Below are 16,596 nucleotides of genomic sequence, written 5' to 3'. Positions count from 1 at the left end.
ATAATGCACATGAATTACTTTTTGTATAGGTGCATAAGAGGCCAACGGTGACTATTTTGAGGGTGGATGTGGTTCTGTGTAACTGTACGCCGTGTAATGCGGTATCGTGTGCAACACACAGGATCGTGTGGGTGCCTGTCCTCCAGGCGTCAAGTCTCAGAACTTAATGACTGTACTACGTATAACTGTTAGGTTCTTCAGACTGTAGAATCTTATTCGGTACGACATCAATTTAGAAAGTACCTAAATTATATTCGAGAAGCATACTATTAATTAAAAACAGAGTGACGTTTCGTTCTTGATATAATAATAATAATAATAATAATAATAATAATAATAATAATAATAATAATAGCAATAATAATAATAATAATAATAATATCCGACTCCATGGCTGAATGTTCGGCGTTGAGGCCTTCAGTTCAGAGGTCTTCGGGATTCGATTCCCGGGCTGGTCGGGGATTTTCATCGCCTTTGATTAATTTTTCTGGTCTGGGGACTGGGTATTTGTGTTTGTCCAAACACTTTCCTCTTCATATTCAGACAACACACTACACTACCAACCACCACAGAAATACGCTATAGTGATAACATCCCTCCATTAGGGTTGGCGTCAGGAAGGGCATCTGACCATAAAACAGGGCCAAATCCACAGGTGTGGGGAAAAGCGGTAGAAAAAGAATAGGGTAATGTTGATAATAATACAAGTACATTTCCATATAAACATATGACGTCATCGGAGCATGACGTAACGGAAAATTATCGACAAACCAGTCAGCTGGCCTCACGCCAATAACAGAACATTTCGCCACCCTGCACTCTTTGCAGGACTAGTAAAGAGAGAGGGAGCAGTGCTGGAGCACCTCATTAAGATAAGTTCTAAGTTTCAAATATTAAAAGGGTATAATCAGATTTTAAACATTTTTTTACAGTTCTTAATAATATTCACCAATTCAAAATACATTTAAAAATTTAAAATGTGCATTGATAGAATCTGATGATGTTTATTAAAGAACGAAAGGTCGTTCTGTTTTAATTCATAGCTACTTCTTCAGGTATAATCTGTTAATAAGTGTTTTTCTTTATCAAGTATTTTCGAAATTTATACACTGACTGACAGAGCAAATGCAACACCAAGAAGGAGTGGTCAGAACTTTATGCCAATTGCAGGGTAGACTGACGTCACTGAGGTATGCTCATGATGTGAAATGCGCCGCTGTGCTGCGCACGTAGCGAACGATAAATGGGACACGGCGTTGGCGAATGGCCCACTTCGTACCGTGATTTCTCAGCCGACAGTCATTGTAGAACGTGTTGTTGTGTGCCACAGGACACGTGTATAGCTAAGAATGCCAGGCCGCCGTCAACGGAGGCATTTCCAGCAGACAGACGACTTTACGAGGGGTATGGTGATCGGGCTGAGAAGGGCAGGTTGGTCGCTTCGTCAAATCGCAGCCGATACCCATAGGGATGTGTCCACGGTGCAGCGCCTGTGGCGAAGACGGTTGGCGCAGGGACATGTGGCACGTGCGAGGGGTCCAGGCGCAGCGCGAGTGACGTCAGCACGCGAGGATCGGCGCATCCGCCGCCAAGCGGTGGCAGCCCCGCACGCCACGTCAACCGCCATTCTTCAGCATGTGCAAGACACCCTGGCTGTTACAATATCGACCAGAACAATTTCCCGTCGATTGGTTGAAGGAGGCCTGCACTCCCGGCGTCCGCTTAGAAGACTACCATTGACTCCACAGCATAGACGTGCACGCTTGGCATGGTGCCGGGCTAGAGCGACTTGGATGAGGGAATGGCGGAACGTCGTGTTCTCCGATGAGTCACGCTTCTGTTCTGTCAGTGATAGTCACCGCAGACGAGTGTGGCGTCGGCGTGGAGAAAGGTCAAATCCGGCAGTAACTGTGGAGCGCCCTACCGCTAGACAACGCGGCATCATGGTTTGGGGCGCTATTGCGTATGATTCCACGTCACCTCTAGTGCGTATTCAAGGCACGTTAAATGCCCACCGCTACGTGCAGCATGTGCTGCGGCCGGTGGCACTCCCGTACCTTCAGGGGCTGCCCAATGCTCTGTTTCAGCAGGATAATGCCCGCCCACACACTGCTCGCATCTCCCAACAGGCTCTACGAGGTGTACAGATGCTTCCGTGGCCAGCGTACTCTCCGGATCTCTCACCAATCGAACACGTGTGGGATCTCATTGGACGCCGTTTGCAAACTCTGCCCCAGCCTCGTACGGACGACCAACTGTGGCAAGTGGTTGACAGAGAATGGAGAACCATCCCTCAGGACACCATCCGCACTCTTATTGACTCTGTACCTCGACGTGTTTCTGCGTGCATCGCCGCTCGCGGTGGTCCTACATCCTACTGAGTCGATGCCGTGCGCATTGTGTAACCTGCATATCGGTTTGAAATAAACATCAATTATTCGTCCGTGCCGTCTCTGTTTTTTCCCCAACTTTCATCCCTTTCGAACCACTCCTTCTTGGTGTTGCATTTGCTCTGTCGGTTATATGAACGCTACTGATCCACGAAATATCACTGTAATATTTGTCACATGTGAAAGATAATCATTGATTTACTCAAAGAAAGTCTCGAATCCCAGGTAGATTAAGAAATACCGTCGTTACTAGCAAGAAATATGAATACGTACTTATGAGCTGTAAACAGGAGTCCATCATGTTGCATTCCGCTGCTCGCGCCGTCTTTTGTTTGTTTCTTGAGGTCCAGGGCTGGCACCGATGAATGGGAGTGCCATGTCTGTGAATTCTTATTATCTTTGTGCATTTGTCTAGCGCGGACAGTTCAAAAAGCAAAATGGAGCTGAACAACACTAAGGATGTTATCGCTTTTTTTGACGACGAAAATCACCATGTAATAAGGAAATTACAAGACCTAAATCTCGTGCCGAAGCAACCGGAAAATAGCATGATCCTTGGACCAATAGATATATTACTTTATTAAAGGAACAGCACTATTAGACAATTGACAGTTGAAGTGACACGACACCAAAGCATTACCGTGAGCAAAGACATGACACACGAAAGTGTTGTGTTACACACAAACAAAACACGGAAGCCCTGCGACGCAGAAAAAATTGTATATTGCTGTAAGGCAGTAAAGTATGTATTCTGTAAAATTAAATATTTCCATTATTTCTTAATCTACCTGGGATTTTAGACTTTATTTGAGTAAATCAATGATTACCTTTCATATGTGACAAATATTACAGTGATATTTCGTGGATCAGTAGCGTTCACGTAACCTGCTCTGTCAGTGAGTGTATTATACTGAATCGGTTTCGATAGGCTGAAGAACCTCACAGTTGAAGAATGTCTGTTCAAAAGGCACTATTTCTACCCTAATACAGTTGAGGGAAAACGCAAGGAAACGTACCCATGATGAAGAATTACATCTTTCTGATCTGGACTCCTCATGACATTCGATAGCTATCAACTACTGCAATGTATGTGGACGGAAAAAGAATTGAATTGGAAATAGCACCTTTTGAGCAGACACTCCTTAGTTATGAATCAACTAATTCGAAACTGAACAAAAATCGCTTCCATTATAACGTGAAAATAAACGTCTAGTGCAACCTGTAGTCATACAGTGGACTGTGATGCCACACCCCTACGCCAGTGTAATGTGCTCCTTTACGCCAATGCAATGTTCTCGCTACCAGTTTCCCAGCGTCTACACACAGTGCTGCGCATTTTTAGCGCGGGATTTCCCCCTGTCCCGCTGCGGGAAAACATGCAAGTGTGGCCGTAATCTAAGCACCTTACGGCGTGCGGACGCGATGGAGACGGTTTGACGATTCCATCGGTCATACTGATGTTCTAGAACATGCATAAATAATGATTAATTAATTTCGTGTGGCTATTTCTAGCTGAGTGCCGCCCTTGTAAGGCAGACCCTCCGATGAGGGTGGGCGGCATCTGTCATGTGCAGGTAACTGCGTCTTGTTGTGGTGGAGGATAGTGTGGTGTGTGAGTTGCAGGGATGTTGGGGACAGCACAAACACCCAGCCCGCGGGTCATTGGAATTAGAAAATGAAGGTTAAAATCCCCGACCCGGGCGGGATTCGAACGCGGGACCCTCTGAACCGAAGGCCAGTACGCTGACCATTCAGTCAACAAGTCGGACATAAATAATGATGTGACCTAGAATATATTCAGAATAATTCTGTTTAATTTTGATTATTCCTGAGATATTATGTTCTTGTACTTTTGAACACGACGTCAAAAGTAGTCTTTAAAACAGGGTATTCTACGATTAATATTGGAGGATATTGTTTACAAGTGCGATTCTCCCTCAAAGCCGTAGATCTACTTTCATGCCTTTCTTTTGTATACGTTAGTAAACATTAGCTAAAAGAATGCATCAAACATACTCATCCCTTCACTAGGGTTGGCGTCAGGAAGGACATCTATCAGCTTGCATTCGAACCCCACTGTCGGCAGCTCTGTAGATAGTTTTCCGTGGTTTTCCATTTTCACACCAGGCAAATGCGGGGCTGTGCCTTAATTAAGGCTACGGTCGCTTCCCTGCCATTACGAGCCCTTTCCTATCCCTCGTCGCCGTAAGACCTATCTGTGTCGGCGTGACGTAAAGCAAATTTTAAAAAAAGAAAAAGGGAAGAAGGGCACCTTGCCTTAAAAATGGGCTAAATCTACATGTGCTATACATTTCACACTGACTAGAGTTGGGCGCCTCCAAGAGCTGCCAGTAATGCTGTGTTATGTGACGATCAAGATATTACATAAAAGTTACCATGAAGGGTGTATGATGCCCAAGTGCCAACAGTCTCAGTCCAAGGCCATGAAGAATGTTGACCATTCCTGCAACTCCAGCGTACTTCCCAAATGCCACCACCCGTTGTCCAGATTCGTCCATCAGTTTCTCGTAATCGATCAGACGGATGTTCTACAACATACGTGAATAATAACAATAGTATGTCTTGTGACCTAGAAAATGTTTAGAATAATTGTCTACTGAAATGTATTAGAAATTATAGGTAATATTGGGGAGAAGAGCCGAAAATGGTGAAAACACTCGGGACTTCTTTCTAAACGGAAGTGATGGCCAGTTCACTTAAACGACTAACACATGATTTATGTCAAGCTAAGAAAAAGCCACTACCTGGAAGCAGTACAAGCTATCACGAGTTGTTTGGATTTCACTAGCACTCTTTGACTACGTACTTACTAAATCTGTAGGATCATTTCTGCGAACACAGTTGAGCTCTTCAAATCAAATCAAATCAAATCAAATCAAATCAAATCAAATCAAATCAAATCAAATCAAATCAAATCAAATCAAATCAAATCAAATCAAATCAAATCAAATCAAATCAAATCAAATCAAATCAAATCAAATCAAATCAAATCAAATAAAAATCAAATAAAAATCAAATCAAATCAAATCAAATCAAATCAAATCAAATCAAATCAAATCAAATCAAATCAAATCAAATCAAATCAAAATCTCTTTATTTGCAAATGAGGTGTCTACCTCGGTGGCAAATGGTACACTAAAATACATTATTGTCAAGCACTAAATATTAAATTAACAGGAGAAGAAAATTTTACCAAAATACAATATTATGCAATTTACGCTAACAATTTTTTCTTGTCCATCATTTTCGGCTCAATTCTATTTAGGAGATTAATTGTACTCACCTTTTCTAGAATAGCATCTAAGAGTGGCATGTTTGCTTCTTGAGCCTTTATGGTGTGAGAAAATAAACAGTAAGTTTTGTTTGGTAGAAGCTGATCGACCGGAACCTGCTTTACTCCAAATATCACAGACGCTTCCGACAAGTCTTCTTGGACAACTGCTCCAGCAGACAAATATGCCTATAAATGAAATAGATGAAGTTAATTTTCTTCTCAGTAATTAAAATGAAATGAAATGGCGTATGGCTTTTAGTGCCGAGAGATCCCAGGATGGGTTCGACTCACCAGGTGCAGATCTTTTGATTTGGCACCCGTAGGCGACCTGCGCGTCGTGATGAGGATGAAATGATGATGAAGACAACACATACATATAGCCTCCGTGCCAGGGAAATTAACCAATGATGGTTATAATTCCCGACCGTGCCGAGAATCGAACCCGGGACCCCTATGACCAAAGCCCAGCACGCTGGCCATTTACCCATGGAGCCGAACTAAGTAATTTAAGATATGACATGAAACAAAGGAGTCCTATATCTTACCCATGGGATCAAAACATTACTTTCTTGGAGGTAATTGAAATCAGTATTCATTCATATCTGTTATTCATTCAGCTGATTCGGGAGAGAGTGGGTTCGAACCCCACTATCGGCAGCCCTGAAGATGGTTTTCCGTGGTTTCCCGTTTTCACACCAGGGAAATGCTGGAGCTAGGCCACAGTCGCTTCCTTCCCATTCGTAGCCCTTTCCCATCCTTGCGTCGCCGAGAACGTTAAATGTGTTAGTGCGACGTTAAACCACTAGCTGTGGTAAAATCATCACTACTCAAATCTAGAACGTGGATACAAGAACAGCTACTGCGGGCCCTTGACTCAATAAGATCACGACTTTCGTCAGAATACTTTTTGTTTCTCTTGCCCTGCGATGTATCGTCTCTGGAGATTGTTCAGCATCCTGTATGTCCTTTCCGCCCTGCTTCAGTACTAGGCTACTTTGATGGTCATTAATTCGTAAGTTACCTGATCCATTAAACGATGGTTCATAGGAGCGTATTTGTTTGATATTCGACGTGGTAGCGTGTAGTAGCGGTATTCTACTAGATAGTATGTGGCACTAGCACTCTACATGGAAGACTGAGGTAGTGGTCCCGTACTGGGTAGTGTGAGGTACTATTATTCTACTAGGTATTATGTGTTTCGAACACCCGCCATGGAGAAGATGAAAATTAAATACATTTTGACTCTGATATATAGGTTGCATCAGAACTGAACGGAAAAACTCCAGGAATGGATTCCTCATATAGGGTAGGGGGAGGTGGGGCATGATATCACGGATCCGGAAATGCATAATTACAGAATTATCCAAACTTTCGTGACGTTAATGCAATCCGATACTTTCAACATTGTTGCACTGTTATGCTGAATACGTCTGTAACACAGCTGGAACACTGTATTCACGTATCTGATGAAATTTTCAAAGTGACCTCTTCCTGCTTGAACACAGGCCTCGGGACGTCTTTGCACTGAGTGCCGAATACGATTAAAAATGTCTGATTTAATGCGTACTGTCTGACAGGCTGCCATGATGCACGAAGATAAAGTTGGAATTCAAGAGGACAAACTGGGGCAAATATTCATTTATAGGAAGGGGAGTTAGGGATTGGAATAACTTACCAAGGGAGATGTTCAATAAATTTCCAATTTCTTTGAAATCATTTAGGAAAAGGCTAGGAAAGCAACAGATAGGGAATCTGCCACCTGGGCGACTGCCCTAAATGCAGATCAGTATTGATTGATTGACTGAATTGGTTAATCATCAAGAGCACGAATACATGACAGACTTACAGTAACGTGTCACTAAAGGTACAAGTCCAGGAGAGCGTAGTGGCCAAGCGATGGTTAGATAACTCTGCAATTATGCACTTCCTACCCAAGTTGTCACATACATCTTTCTGCTCTGTATATGAGGAATCTGTTCATGAAATTTTGCCGTTGAGTTTTGATACACGCTCTCTAGCGTCGGGAAGAAATATCTGACGGTTTTTGATTCAGAATAAAACACACATTTCCTGAGTTCTAAATGTAGATATTGAATTACTGCATATCTCCAAGTGTTCTTCAATGCACATTTTTTTTTTTTTTTTTTTTGAAGTTTGTATGTGAAGTTGCTGCCAGTCAATTCACGCAACTTCAAAGCTCCACATGATTAGGCGAGTAAAATTCCCTTCATTACAAGCCTTACTGGCTGTAGTACCCATTGTTGGCGGATTAGTTTCTGTACAATTACAGCAGTGACGAGAGGCAGCAGGAGGGATGAAGTACACCTGATTTAACAGGATTCAGTCAGTGTAGTGTAGGACGCAGAAAGGCTTGCCTCGGCTTCTGCTTTCGCCTGTCATCTTTCCTATCGACCTTCCTTGGTGAAGTTTTGCTTTCTTCCGTATTATTAGTGCTTATGAGACCTTAGCAGTAACCACAATCATCGCCTCATAAGTCGCTACCGTGAGGACTACTGGACAATATTTCGAGGTCAGCGATACTCGCCGTTCCTGGACTTCGCAATACAAATCTAAATTTGTTAACATAGCTCTAATGGTAAAAATTGATGAGATTTCAAAGGTAGGAAATTACATTTTCCACAACTTCTGTTATTTGATAGAACTATTATTTGCGAATTTACTTGGATGTTTGTGAAAAATTGAATAATCAAGTATATCTCCGTTATTATTCATCGCAAGGTAAAAATGTATGATATGCAGAGTGTAACAATACATTTCCTTTTTTTTTTGCAATTGGCTTTACATGGCACCAACACAGGGACGATGGTACAGGATGGCCTTAATTAATGTACATCCTCAGCATTTGCCCGCTATGAAAATGGACATATTTATTTCTCTGAAACTGTTTGACATACGAGGTTGAAACTTCACAAGATGATTGCTCCTATGTGCAGTACATTTTAACTAAGAAGTGGTCTTAAACCAACACACCCTTAAGGGGTTTTGACTGGGGGGATATCTGGTGACATGATATTCATTTCGCATAGACCGTCTCTCATACGAGGTTAAAATTTCACATGTTTCTCGCTCCTATATATTTTAGATTTTAAAAAAGGAGAGGTCTTAAAACAATCCACCTCTAAGTCGTTTCGGCTGGATAGTGACGACTTATGACAAAATTATTCACTCTCCAAACCGTTTGACGTATGAATTTGAAATTTTACAATAACTTTGGATGTTGTAGCTGTCAAATATCATATAATTCAAAATAGTTCACGTATAAGGATTGCAATTATGTATAAGTTGTTGGAGTTGTAGAACTAAGACTCCACAATAGCCAAGGTACTCAACCGAATTTCCGAATCCTTTTCTTTATTTACAGAAAATATGATTTGTAAAACTCAGGGGTTTAACTGAATTAATCTTGAACTTGATACACTACTGAAGTAACACAGTTTTGAGACTGTATACCATTAGTGGTACCTACGAATACTTGCGGACGTTGATTATCTCATATTTGAAGATTTAAACCTCTCAAATTACTGATCACTTTCCACAAGCATAATACATATAATACGCCTAAATAGTAAAGACAGGTTCATGTCGATTTTTATCAGAGATCGGTGCTACGCTCTATAACACTAAATTCTATGTCTCAGATTTTAAATAAGAAGTGGTCTTCAAACAATACTCCCCTAAGGAGTTTTGACCGGGGAATGAGGAATGGTGACAAAAATATTTACTTCTATGAAACCGTTTGAATTACGAAGTTAAAATTTCAAACCGTATCCTAGGCGTTAAATAACAGAAAGCTTAAAACAAATTTAACCCCTCAGAGAGTTAAATGTGGGTTAAGATCCGAAACCAGATATATTCATTCCTTCCTCGGAAACCACTTAACGTAAGAAGACAAGATTCCAAATAGTGGTATACATTTTAAATCGTAGGTATTGAACCCAAATGGTCCATATCATTGTCTTAGAATATTGTTAATTATAGAAAGGTACAGGGAAATGGATTACAGTTACATTAGAGGCCGGATATATGGTGCAATTTCGCTTGCCCAAGCTTGGAGCTAAGATCCACGTGTCAGGGTCATTTGATGACGTAATATGGAAGTAATGGAATATTCCACGCTATCGTGAGAGAGGTGTGTGATCGAGGTACTCAGATTATAAGTTGGCAGCATTTCTGAGTAGCGAATAGGAGCACAGCAAGTTCGAAGTGATGGGGGAAAATTAAATATGGACGCCCGTCTGAATGCCCTCCAAAATTAACTAAATCTACCGAGGGACAGTGTGGAATCAAATTTAAGCTCTCCCGTGGACGAGAATTAAAGGCGACATATTCCTAATGATCTATCGTAACCAATAAATGCAGTCATACATGACAGGATATTGCACCACTAATGATGGGGTTCCCCGAACTCCGTACCCGGAAGCTACTGTGCAGGGAGAAGCCGCGTGCCGCTTAGAATAGAGGTGGGCTAAACTGTTATTTTCCAATAACATGTTCCAACATTCCAGTTTCACTGAGATAACATGTTCCAGAAACAAGTTATAGAAATAACATGTTCCAAAACTAGCAAAGCATAATGTTACTTAACGAAGTTGTTATTAGTAGGCGCCAGATATCTTGATGGGTGAGTGATACAGCGCTGTCAGTGGAAGGGGCAGTCTCTGACCACACAGCCACGTGTAGCATAGTATACTAAACCAACAGCTGTATGAATTGGGTGTTAAAATGCCTGGAAACGCCTCCACTGATAGCCGCGACATGACGGTTTCGATTGATTGCTGCCGATAAAAATATATGATACAGAAATAGGACAAAACTGAATCTAGGAAGCATTTTATTTGTACACTGGGCTCGCCCTTTTCACTAGACCACCGGGAGAGTTGGCCGTGCGGTTAGGCGTGCGCGTGGCTTTGAGCTTGCATCCGGGAGATAGTGGGTAGTGGATACTGGATAGTCGATCAGCAGCCCTGAATATGGCTTTCCGTGGTTTCCCATTTTCACGCCAGGCAAATGCTTGGCCTGTACCTTATTTAAGGCCATGGCCAATTCCTTCCCACTCCTAGCCCTTTCCTCTCTGATCTTCGCCAAAATACTTATCTGCGTCGGTGCAACATAAAGCCTGTTTAAAAAAGCAATAATCACACGTAAAATCAGTGAACATAAAGTGAATATGGCATAGATTAGAAATGGTTATAAATGCCTTTTATTGTGAAAATCAGGTCTCGAAATAGCACACAAAAATAAGTTGAAACAATTAACAAACCGCACAATATGCGTAATCAAATTCTTCAATTGACAATCATACTTTAAGATCACATTTGGCGATCAGTAAATCAAGAAGAATGCAATACAAAATATCACACACTGGAACAAGACCACCCATTTTAGGAACAAATTTATTAGGATGAATGTTTTAAAAATAACGGATGTCTGTTTCCCTGTGACAGGTTTTGGTGGTGATTGAGATGACTGGGGGTTTCGCCTGTGAATGCGGTGGGTATAATGCCAATGACTGTTCCAACATTTCCATTAAAAACTGACGGAATAGCAGGCCCTAACTGATGCAGAGTCATCGTTACATTGTGAGTACCAGTAGAAATTGAAGAGGCTGAGTTTGAATGGGCTCCCAGATTTAGATTGGGAATTTTGAAACAAGTGACTGTAGACTTAAATACAATAATGTTATTAGCTTTATGCCCCACTAACTAATTTCACGGTTTTTGGAGACGCCATGGTGCCGGAATTTAGTCCCGCAGGAGTTCTGTTACCTGCCAGTAAATCTGTCGACACAAGGCTGACGTATTTGAGCACCTTCAAATACCACCGGACTGCCAGGATCGAACCTGCCAAGTTAGCACCTCAATTGTCTGAGCCACTCAGCCCGGCAGACTTAAAACAGCCTTGATCACGTATATCATATTGACATTGCCACTCACTGAGAAATATGCCTTTATGTACGCTAACCAGTGTTCGACCTTTTATTCATAATAAACCTCAGCCGAGTTCTTTTTAAACGTTACGACTTTACAGAATAATGATACGCTTCAGAAATTATAATACTGTGGCTGTTACCTGGACGTAATACTCGGTTGTGGTGGAACAGTGTTGCACAGAGCTTAGGCTGTTGCCTTGACAGAACATTCATTGCGATGGAACAGTGTTCCATAGAGCTTAGGCTGTTACCTCGAGAGAACATTCATTGCAATGGAACAGTGTTCCACAGAGCTCAGACTGTTACCTGAACAGAACTCTCATTGCAATGGAACAATGTTCCATAGAATAACAACGAAACGTATTAGGACGCGCGCTTCGGTTTTTACCTCAGCAGAAAACTTGTTACGGTGGAACAGTGTTCCAAGTTCACGGGATTCAATCAAGAACCATGCTAAGTTGTAATGAACTAAAATAACTTCAGTAATTATCAAGTAATGTAGAATGACGGAATGACTAATGAAATAATGAAGGGTTGAGGAAGAACAGCTACCTGTTACAAATATAACAGGGTTAACTGAGTAACATGTTATTCTGGTAACATGTTACCAGCCTGGAACACTGTTATCTTAACTGTTATGTTAAATACCGCCCATCTCTAGCTTAGAAGAACTCACTCTGCTGCGTGATTTTGAATGGACCGGACGAAAGGCGCATGGTGTCCGATGCAGACTAACGATCTTGAGCATTTCTCAGTCTGATAACTATATCTGTCGATAGGATATAACGGGATCCGATAGATTTCATTTTTACTAGATAATGGTGAGAAATCTTGTAGAATTTGGGAAGACAATGTTATGATATTAACTTTGATAAAGCAGGAAAGACCGGAACGATATTGATATACAGACGCTTCGCAGTACCGCGTGGTGAAAATCGCAAAAATAGCAGAGACAAAGTATATAATATTGGTGTAAACAAGTGTTTAATGTGTTATTATAAGTTATTTATACATGTGTTTGTGCATTTTAGTGTGATAATATGTGAAGCCGTGTGAAACATTAAAACCTGCAAGAATGAAGAACGTAGGTATCGAGAAAGGCATTGGTTCGCATGCTAAGGCCGCCAACATGATGGTCTAATTCTCATCATAGGGCCGACCTGAAACCATGAGGCCGTGGAGCTGAGTATGGGACATCGCCGAATTCGATAAGTACCCCTGATTCACTATAACTGGCTTATGCCTATAAATAATTTCATGCATGATGTTCATTTTATTTTTTTATTTTCACTGTAGCCAGGATAGTTAGAGTTATAGGGCGTAATTTTCATACTGATGCCTGGGGAGTGAATATGTAAATAATAGGCGTGTGTTGAATATGATCTTCTTAAATAATAAAATAATAGGCGTGTGTTGAATATGATCTTAAATAATAAGATAATAGGTGTATAAATATGATCTTCTATGGTGATAAAATACGTGTGTGAAATATGGTTTTTCTTTAGTGCGCGATCCTCTGATAAAGATATCAGCGTGTGTGTGAATATTTGAAGTGATATAGGAGGCAATCAGTATAATTTTGTAGTCATGGGAATTAAATAGATCAGTATAGCATGTTGCATGATATCAAGATCATCGAGAGAAATTTCATTGACCGAGAAGATACGAACCTTGGCTATCCATGCACATTACAGTGAAATTTTAGAGCTTATTTCATCAGTAAGTAACATGTGTTTTAACTAGTAGACGGAATGTGCTGTAGGGAATAGATAGTCTTCATATAGAGTTTATCCGAGATTTAGTGAGTCTAGTTTCGAAGTAGAACCTTTAAGACACAAATGCCAGTAGCAGGGAACGAACCAATGAGGTGCAGTAATATGGGAATCAGTACCGGCCAAGCGATATACGTGTTTCTTAATATGTTGGAAGTTGCGAGGAATGTGGAATTAAACACGTGATAAATGGAGCAAATGATGTGTATTGAAAGTGTTGAATGCTTATAAATGGTGGTTATTGTTCGCTCAGAGAAGCAGTAATACGAAAGATGATTTGAGAAAACATATGAGTTCATTAAAGTGGAGAGTGAGAGAGATATTAACTTGGTGTTGAGAAGTAGATGGCCGTGTTGGTAAAATAAACATATGAGAGGCTCACGAGATAAGACAGTCGCCCGTGCCGGCTGGATATGTGTATTAGAGGAGTCCAGACAGCGTTGTTAGGGTCTTAAAATAAAAGAATTAATGTCATTCATAATATAGTTCGGCTTGAGGAATTTAGGACAGCACATTGAGATTAAAATGATAAATGTACTTCGAGACAGTTCATTGTGATGTAGAGAATGATAGGTCACTGTAATGATGAGGAGCTGAGGGTCGGAGTTTGATGCCCGGCCAGGTCAATTATCATGATTTTTCCCTGTGATTATTTATTTGACTGATGTTGTATTTGCTTCATTGTATTATATGTTTTACCATGTGTTGGGCAAGGCAAATTCTGGTTTGCAGTTGCATAATTTCTTGTCGATGTGTGAATTCAATTCACTTATGGTTGATCTATTGCGACAATGTGGTTCTGTCCTATTGTCATAGAGTCCGTGTAGAATAAGTTTGTGGTTTATAATATTAGTATAGGCTCTTTGTTACAGAGTTAGAGTATATTTTACGTACTACGGAAACAGCTGATTATGTATGTGCGAGATATTTTTGTTTAATAATGAATCAGAGTAGTAAGTTAATTTATTCGTGTCAGGGGTTACTATCGATTCGGTCACGTTCCGTATTATTTGCATATATAGGAGTGGAGGATGTTATAGGAAAGAATGAGTTAGATAGATTTCGGACTTAAATAATATTAGGAATGATTTCATAATTTATTGAAAACAAATAATTATATGATTTTAACAAATCTGTGGATTTAGTAATTATTGGATTTTACAAATATAATTGAATAATTTTTAACGATTTCAGAGGTAACGACTTTAATGATGTGATAACCTCAAATTTAATGAATAATATTAATTTAATAAATTTAATTTAATAAAACGAGGAGTTGACGAATTATACAACGAATGTTGGATTTAATGATTCCATACAGCTTCATAATTTCATGATGGAATATTGTAATAAAGTAAATGATTTAAGAATTATAATTACAAGGTTCATAACTTAATATCTGAATAATTTGGAAGTATGGAAAGTGAATACAGATTAATTGATTCAGGAGTAAATGGATGTAGTTTTTTTGGTCTTATATTTTGGATTTCGTAGGTCACTCTGACGAACTAATGGATGTAATGATGGTCAATTCCATTAATATTTTATTATTATTATTTTTGAAATGTGGTGTTAACTAGATATGATGGAAACCGAATTGATTTATAAAAATGGAAGTAGTGGAGTAAAGTAATGTTGGCAAAATGAAAATGAGATGTAATAGGAATAAAATTAAGTGATGTGTTTGGAGGAGATTTTGAATTCATGAATCAGGTTGTTGATATCTCAGAGTCAGAGTTGACAAATTAGAAATATTAATTTGGTAATTTAGGTTGGTGAATTCCTAACAGATGATGGCGTGAGGAGTGCCTCATAAAAAAAATTATGTAAATTGAACAGAATTCAAATGAACCAAATGATATAGTGAGTGATGTATCAATACATGGTCCGAATTTTGTTGTTGTTGTTAATTTGTATAGGAGCGTTACTTTGCCAAAGGTTAGCATTTCGTATAATAAATCTGTGTTTACAAAAAGGTTCTCATTCAGATCTTCTTATTTAAAATGTTTCTTCTGTCTTATCCTTCTTGCTTAGTAATTTAAGGTTAGTTTGTATCATTTGAAGATGTCTCTGTGGGTAGTACCCAGTCAGCGACCCTGTGATAGTCTTATGCCGGTGCCACATTTCAAAGGCTTGAAGGGTAGAAGGTTCAGTATGTATTATGAAATATTTTTAAACATCCCACCCCTAATGTGTTAAATGGGGTTATCTCTGCAAACAAAATGATTCATTCCCCCAAAACCGTCAGACGTACAAATTTGCAATTTGACGAGAAGGTTATTCGTTTATGTCCTAGATGTAAGATATCAAATACTTCAAAATATCTCTCACTATTTAGATGGTGGTTGACTCTCAGAAAACACTATATCCTTTCTTCCGAAACCGTTTCGGGCACGATCCTAAAATCTTACATGAAGAGTGGTATTCTACGACCTATATGTTAAGAAATATTTTTAAAACATTCAACACCTAAAAAAACATTCATTCCTCCGTTACTGTGCGACGTACATCCAAATTTCACAGGCTGATCGCTTTTGCATCCTAGATGTTAAATAAGATAGGGTTTAAAACATTACAATTCTTCTGTACAGGGTTCAAATGCGTATTAGATAAGAAAATTAAAAATCATTCCCCCCAAAACAATTTGACGTACGAAACTGAGGCTGTATTTTACGGGCTCAGTCGACAGTAGATTCTCCAAAATGAAAAAGTAAAAATCTTCAATTTCAAACCGAAGCGAAGCACGGGTATCTTGCTAGTATAGATATATACCAATTTTCATGTCTGTAACGTCTTCAGTTTTAGAGATATAAGTATCCTCATATAATGAATTCAATTCCCTCTTCACTTCTCTCAAACCCTCCCTTCCCCCAGAGTGGATTTTCAGAGAACAAAATAATATGTTTCTTTACTTTTAAGGGAGATTGCGAATACCAATTTTTATGTATGTAACGTCTTCAGTTTTTGAGATGTAAGTATCCTCATTAAACATAATTTAATCTATTTCACACCTCCCCTCCTTAAGCCCCTTAAGGGGTTTTCCCGAAAACAAAAACACACATGTTTCTTTATTTGTGAAGGAGTCCACCTCCGTAGCGTAACGGTTAATGTTATTAGCTGCCGTTCTCGGGGGCCCGGGTTCGATTCCAGGTACTGCCAGAAATTTAAGATTGGCAGGAGGGCTGGTAT

General features: G+C 39.9%; 1 protein-coding gene across 1 annotated transcript in view; it reads right to left on the bottom strand.

Annotated features, from left to right (window-relative positions):
• The window catches only part of LKRSDH (lysine ketoglutarate reductase/saccharopine dehydrogenase), a 232,130-nt gene that overhangs the window by 179,521 nt on the left and 36,013 nt on the right, over positions 1-16,596 (bottom strand). Inside the window, exons 4-5 of the mRNA XM_067140684.2 lie at positions 5,695-5,871; positions 4,787-4,939 (exon numbers count right to left, since the gene is read on the bottom strand). Coding sequence (XP_066996785.2) covers positions 4,787-4,939; positions 5,695-5,871 — 330 coding nt within the window. The remainder of the gene's footprint in view (positions 1-4,786; positions 4,940-5,694; positions 5,872-16,596) is intronic.

This window comes from Anabrus simplex, chromosome 2 (genome assembly GCF_040414725.1).
Source record: "Anabrus simplex isolate iqAnaSimp1 chromosome 2, ASM4041472v1, whole genome shotgun sequence".
Classification (NCBI taxonomy): Eukaryota; Metazoa; Arthropoda; class Insecta; order Orthoptera; family Tettigoniidae; genus Anabrus; species Anabrus simplex.
Note: the sequence above shows the minus strand (reverse complement) of the source record. Positions and strands in the feature narration are given on the sequence as shown.